The sequence below is a fragment of the Oncorhynchus mykiss genome, chromosome 30 (assembly GCF_057628025.1).
Source record: "Oncorhynchus mykiss isolate SJ-2025 chromosome 30, ASM5762802v1, whole genome shotgun sequence".
Lineage (NCBI taxonomy): Eukaryota > Metazoa > Chordata > Actinopteri > Salmoniformes > Salmonidae > Oncorhynchus > Oncorhynchus mykiss.
In genome coordinates, this window is record NC_143051.1 from 13249001 (window position 1) to 13255000 (window position 6000).

Consider the following 6000-nt stretch of genomic DNA (forward strand, 5'->3'; position numbering starts at 1 on the left):
GCACACACACATGCACACACACATGCACACACACATATGTGCCCTTTCCTCAGTGGCACTGGCTTCCCCGAGTGTCATCTGTTTTGTAGGGAACTGCTAAACTGACAGGCTTTGCATCAAAATATGCAATATCAATAAACATGGGAAAGAGAGAGAGAGCGAGAGAATCGTCCCAGGAACTGTAATAGATTAATAATGAATGAATAATACATTAAATCATAAAACAGTTGTCTAAATGTATCAACATCCATCTGAATGACAAGGACGGGATATGAACAAAGAGGAGTTTTGACAGCCATCGCAGACGCACACACACACACACACACACACATATCTTGGGATATGTAATTTACCCAGAAGGCCACATTGTCTTTTCATATATTTTAAAAGTGTATTTTCTTTACAGTGCTATTAAGTGGATACTCAGAACTGTGGTGTTTTCCCTGGTGCTGTGAAGTGTTATATTAATAACAGCATCTCTCTATGTTAAGGTGTCTGAGCTCACTGAAGTCTTTACGTTAAATAAAGAAAATATGGAAATCACTGGAGGGGAAAAAACTGCAGGACTTTGATGGTTATGGCAAATATATATGTATATATTTCTACCGTTGTGTGTAAATGCGTATATTTGTTGTTTTGTGTAGTTTCTACATTCATTTAAAATGTACATATTGCCAGCTACCTGCGATGGAATTTGTTTCACGATTAGTCCTCAAAGGGGACAGTGGAGGCTTTCATGAGCAGTGTGTTGATGTTATTAGGCTTTGGTGCCATTGCTCAGTATGCCGTATTCATCCGCCGCCTTCTAACCGGCTCTACTTTGATTTGATTAAAAGGCTGTCCTCCTTTTTGATTTAGCCTCCACCAAAACTCTCAAGACCTTGATAGAAGTGCATAGCCATGCTGAATTACTTTTGAAAAGTGGGCACTTTTGCACTTTCATGTCTGGCTTTTGGTTCCATAATGAAGACGGTAGGAAATCAGTAGTTGTTTGGATTTGTTGTTAGTCTGTTGCAGCACAAGCTAGGTCTGACATATAAAACAGAACAGTCGTACTGCTGTCTCCAACCCAATTGTCTTTTCTATTTCTATCTCTCTTGTTTTCTGTCTCAGTATTTCAACCCCCCTCCTTTCAATGCTTCTTTAAATTAACATCTCTCTCTCTCTCCCCCCTCACTCTCTCTTTCTGTCTCTCTCTCTCCCCCGCTCTCTCTCTCTCTCTCTCTCTCTCTCTGTCTCTCTCTCTGTCTCTCTCTGTCTCTCTCTCTCTCTCTGTCTCTCCCCCTCTACCTCTCTCCCCCTCTCTCGCTGTCTCTCTCTCTCTCTACCTCTCTCCCCCTCTCTCTCTCTCTCTCGCTGTCTCTCTCTCTGTCCCCCTCTCTCTCTCTCTCCCTCTCTCTCTGTCTCTCTCTCTCTATCTCTCTCTCTCTCTCTGTCTCTCTCTCTCTGTCTCTCTCTGTCTGTCTCTCTCTCTCTCTCTCTCTCCCTCTCTCTCTCTCCCCCTCTGTCTCTGTCTCTGTCTCTCTCCTCTAGTGGAGGGCCAGTGGTTGGACTGGGCTCCGTGGTCTAGGTGCAGTGAAACCTGTTCCACAGGGAGCCAGCAGAGACAGAGGAGGTGTAGTGCATCGGTGCATGGCTGGGCAGAGTGTAAAGGACCACACCAGGAGACCAGGGAGTGTACCAACCCATCTTGTGGTGGTAAGACAAAAATATACACACACATAGAGAACAGACAGACACACAATATATATACAGTGCCTTGCGAAAGTATTCGGCCCCCTTGAACTTTGCGACCTTTTGCCACATTTCAGGCTTCAAACATAAAGATATAAAACTGTATTTTTTGGTGAAGAATCAACAACAAGTGGGACACAATCATGAAGTGGAATCACATTTATTGGATATTTCAAACTTTTTTAACAAATCAAAAACTGAAAAATTGGGCATGCAAAATTATTCAGCCCCCTTAAGTTAATACTTTGTAGCGCCACCTTTTGCTGCGATTACAGCTGTAAGTCGCTTGGGGTATGTCTCTATCAGTTTTGCACATCGAGAGACTGAAATTCTTTCCCATTCCTCCTTGCAAAACAGCTCGAGCTCAGTGAGCTTGGATGGAGAGCATTTGTGAACAGCAGTTTTCAGTTCTTTCCACAGATTCTCGATTGGATTCAGGTCTGGACTTTGACTTGGCCATTCTAACACCTGGATATGTTTATTTTTGAACCATTCCATTGTAGATTTTGCTTTGTGTTTTGGATCATTGTCTTGTTGGAAGACAAATCTCCGTCCCAGTCTCAGGTCTTTTGCAGACTCCATCAGGTTTTCTTCCAGAATGGTCCTGTATTCGGCTCCATCCATCTTCCCATCAATTTTAACCATCTTCCCTGTCCCTGCTGAAGAAAAGCAGGCCCAAACCATGATGCTGCCACCACCATGTTTGACAGTGGGGATGGTGTGTTCAGGGTGATGAGCTGTGTTGCTTTTACGCCAAACATTTTACGCCAAGCATTGTTGCCAAAAAGTTCAATTTTTCATCTGACCAGAGCACCTTCTTCCACATGTTTGGTGTGTCTCCCAGGTGGCTTGTGGCAAACTTTAAACAACACTTTTTATGGATATCTTTAAGAAATGGCTTTCTTCTTGCCACTCTTCCATAAAGGCCAGATTTGTGCAATATACGACTGATTGTTGCCCTATGGACAGAGTCTCCCACCTCAGCTGTAGATCTCTGCAGTTCATCCAGAGTGATCATGGGCCTCTTGGCTGCATCTCTGATCAGTCTTCTCCTTGTATGAGCTGAAAGTTTAGAGGGACGGCCAGGTCTTGGTAGATTTGCAGTGGTCTGATACTCTTTCCATTTCAATATTATCGCTTGCACAGTGCTCCTTGGGATGTTTAAAGCTTGGGAAATCTTTTTGTATCCAAATCCGGCTTTAAACTTCTTCACAACAGTATCTCGGACCTGCCTGGTGTGTTCCTTGTTCTTCATGATGCTCTCTGCGCTTTTAACAGACCTCTGAGACTATCACAGTGCAGGTGCATTTATACAGAGACTTGATTACACACAGGTGGATTGTATTTATCATCATTTAGGTCAACATTGGATCATTCAGAGATCCTCACTGAACTTCTGGAGAGAGTTTGCTGCACTGAAAGTAAAGGGGCTGAATAATTTTGCACGCCCAATTTTTCAGTTTTTGATTTGTTAAAAAAGTTTGAAATATCCAATAAATGTCGTTCCACTTCATGATTGTGTCCCACTTGTTGTTGATTCTTCACAAAAAAATACAGTTTTATATCTTTATGTTTGAAGCCTGAAATGTGGCAAAAGGTCGCAAAGTTCAAGGGGGCCGAATACTTTCGCAAGGCACTGTATATACACCGTTGGCTATGTATAAATGTGTGTGTGTGTGTGTGTGTATCTGCATGTTATGACATCATATGCATTAAACCATCTCCCATCATATCTCCACCATTCCCCTTCCCTCCGTCTCTTTCCAGGTGGGGGTAACTGGGGCAGCTGGAACCACTGGAGTCTGTGCAGTAAGACGTGTGACTCAGGGTGGCAGCGTCGCTTCAGGATGTGTGAGGGGACAGGGATACAGGGTTACCCCTGTGACGGCTCCGGAGAGGAGGTCCGCTCCTGCAACGACAAGAAGTGCCCCGGTCAGAGTCTGTGTGTGTGTGTTTTTGTCTCAGTGTGTGTTTTTGTCTCAGTGTGTGTTTATGTCTCTTTGTGTCTCAGTGTGTGTTTATGTATCTTTGTGTCTCTGTGTGTTTTTGTCTCTTTGTGTCAGTGTGTGTTTACGTCACTTTGTTTCTGTGTGTGTGTGTGTGTGTGTGTGTGTGTGTGTCTGTGTTTGTGTGTGTGGTCAGGAAGGGACTGTGTGTGTGTGATGGTATGAGGGCTGTGTGTGTGTCTGTGTGTGTTCATTGAGAGGGCGAACTGTGTGTGATTATTGGTGATAATTTGCGAACATGTTTGTTTTTGTTGAAATGTGTTGTGGTGTATTTGTTTAATAGGCTCAGTTAAAAATGTGTTGAGTTACGTATAGTGGGGGTATAATTGTATCTGTAATGATTGTGGGGAATTGATGGTTCTTCATGTGTCAGTCAAACTGCATCACACAGAGTGGATGATTCCCTGTGGTGAAGACAACACTGTAGCACAGCTTACCCAGCTACCACATAACGTTCTGAGAACCTAATGTTTCTTAGACCTTGGTGAGAGCATGGTTGTCTTATGGTTATTTAGCATACAACCTTCCCACAATGTTCTGCAAATGGTACAGGATACCCCGCTCGCACATAACGTTCTTTGAACCATATGTTTCTTAAGTGGGGATTTCAGTACTTCAGCATAACGTTTTCTAAAGGGTTCCTCATGGTTCTTTTTAAAGTCATGTTCTCAGAACATTAAGAACAGTTTCCATAAAAAGCAGAAGAAAACATTAGTAATGTTCAAATAGCGTTCTAAGAACGTTCTAAGAACATGTATACAACAGGTGGGTCTAATCCTGAATGTTGATTGGTTAAAAGCGCATTCCAAACGCTGTCTATTCCACAAGTTACCGTTGGCTAAATCTATGACGTAATAAAATTCCTATTTTCTCTCTTCCATCTGAGTGCACAATCCGCTGTCTCATCAGCCCAGCCATACAATTTATAAACTTCATCTCAGCTATAAAAACATTGTTTCAATATTCAAATTCGGTCTCCAGCTTTCCCATAGTAATGAACGTGATAAGACAGACAGGCATGCAGTTTTTCTGAGCCAGCCAGTCATGAACCATCATAATCTTTATGGATATACAGTAAAAGTCAAAAGTTTGGACACACCAACCCATTCAAGGATTTTTTTTTATATACAAAATTCTTCAGTTTCAACTGTTCTGCCTGCGGCTATGGAACCCTGACCTGTTCATCGGACATGCTACCTTGTCCTGGACCTGCTCTTTTCAACTCTCTCTCTCTAGCTCACCTGCTGTCTCTAACTCTGAATGCTCGGCTATGAAAAGCCAACTGACATTTACTCCTGAGGTGCTGACCTGTTGCACCCTCGACAACCACTGTGATTATTATTATTATTTGACTCTGTCATCTATGAACATTTGAAAATCTTGGTCATGTTTTGTTATAATCTCAACCAGGCACAGCCAGAAGACGACTGGCCACCCTCAGAGCCTGGTTCCTCTCTAGGTTTCTTCCTAGGTTCTGGCCTTTCTAGGGAGTTTTTCCTAGCCACCGTGTTTCTACATCTGCATTGTTTGGGGGTTTTGGCTGGGTTTCTGTATAGCACTTTGTGACATGATGTAAAAATGGCTTTATAAATACATTTGATTGATTTAATTTGTAGGTGTGTCCAAACTTTGAACTGATACTGTATACAAATAACTCTATAAATAGTAAACAGGTAAAACTAAACAAAGTACATACAGTGTGTCATTCCAGCTTCAGTTTGAAGTGATTGTGTTAGTTGTGTTGTTGGCTAGCTCCTCTGAACAACATTGTCCTGATGAAAGAGCACATTTTGTATGCCAGGTGAAATTGTGCATCATTAGCTCATTGTTATGGATGTATCCAAGTATATGTCACTAGAAAAAAAAGTTCAACAAACACAAATGCAGCTACTTTGCTGTTATTCTGGCTGCACTTTTCGACGTGACTGTGAGTCAGCCAGAGTTGGCTAGCTAGCAAGCAAGGGATAAGAACGTTGTCAGCCAGTATGGCAATGGAACATTTAGAACGCATGCCCTAGTCACGTCCATAGATACAGATCAAAAAGACTGAACGACTAGGTCGCGTCTCTGGTAACCAAACCAATAAAACAAGTGACCAGCTGGCTCTGGGTAGCAACCCTAGATTTGTGTCGGGACTATATCCTGTGGAAGGATGAAATAGTATGAATAAATTCATCAAAATAACATTGAATGAAAATATGTAAATCATTTTTAGAATATGTTGGTAACCCTTTGTTTGGAGCCGGTGTTTGGAGTATAT

At 42.3% G+C, this 6000-nt stretch overlaps 1 protein-coding gene and 1 long non-coding RNA gene across 2 annotated transcripts in view; one reads left to right on the forward strand and one right to left on the reverse strand.

Annotated features, from left to right (window-relative positions):
- LOC149970207 (uncharacterized) overlaps positions 1 to 6000 on the reverse strand; it is a 422622-nt gene that overhangs the window by 338981 nt on the left and 77641 nt on the right. The gene's annotated exons all lie outside the window — the stretch shown is intronic.
- LOC149970208 (adhesion G protein-coupled receptor B2-like) overlaps positions 942 to 6000 on the forward strand; it is an 8579-nt gene continuing 3520 nt past the window's right edge. The window contains exons 1-3 of the mRNA XM_090227430.1: positions 942 to 972; positions 1534 to 1698; positions 3502 to 3666. Of these exons, the coding sequence (XP_090083556.1) occupies positions 942 to 972; positions 1534 to 1698; positions 3502 to 3666 (361 nt within the window). The remainder of the gene's footprint in view (positions 973 to 1533; positions 1699 to 3501; positions 3667 to 6000) is intronic.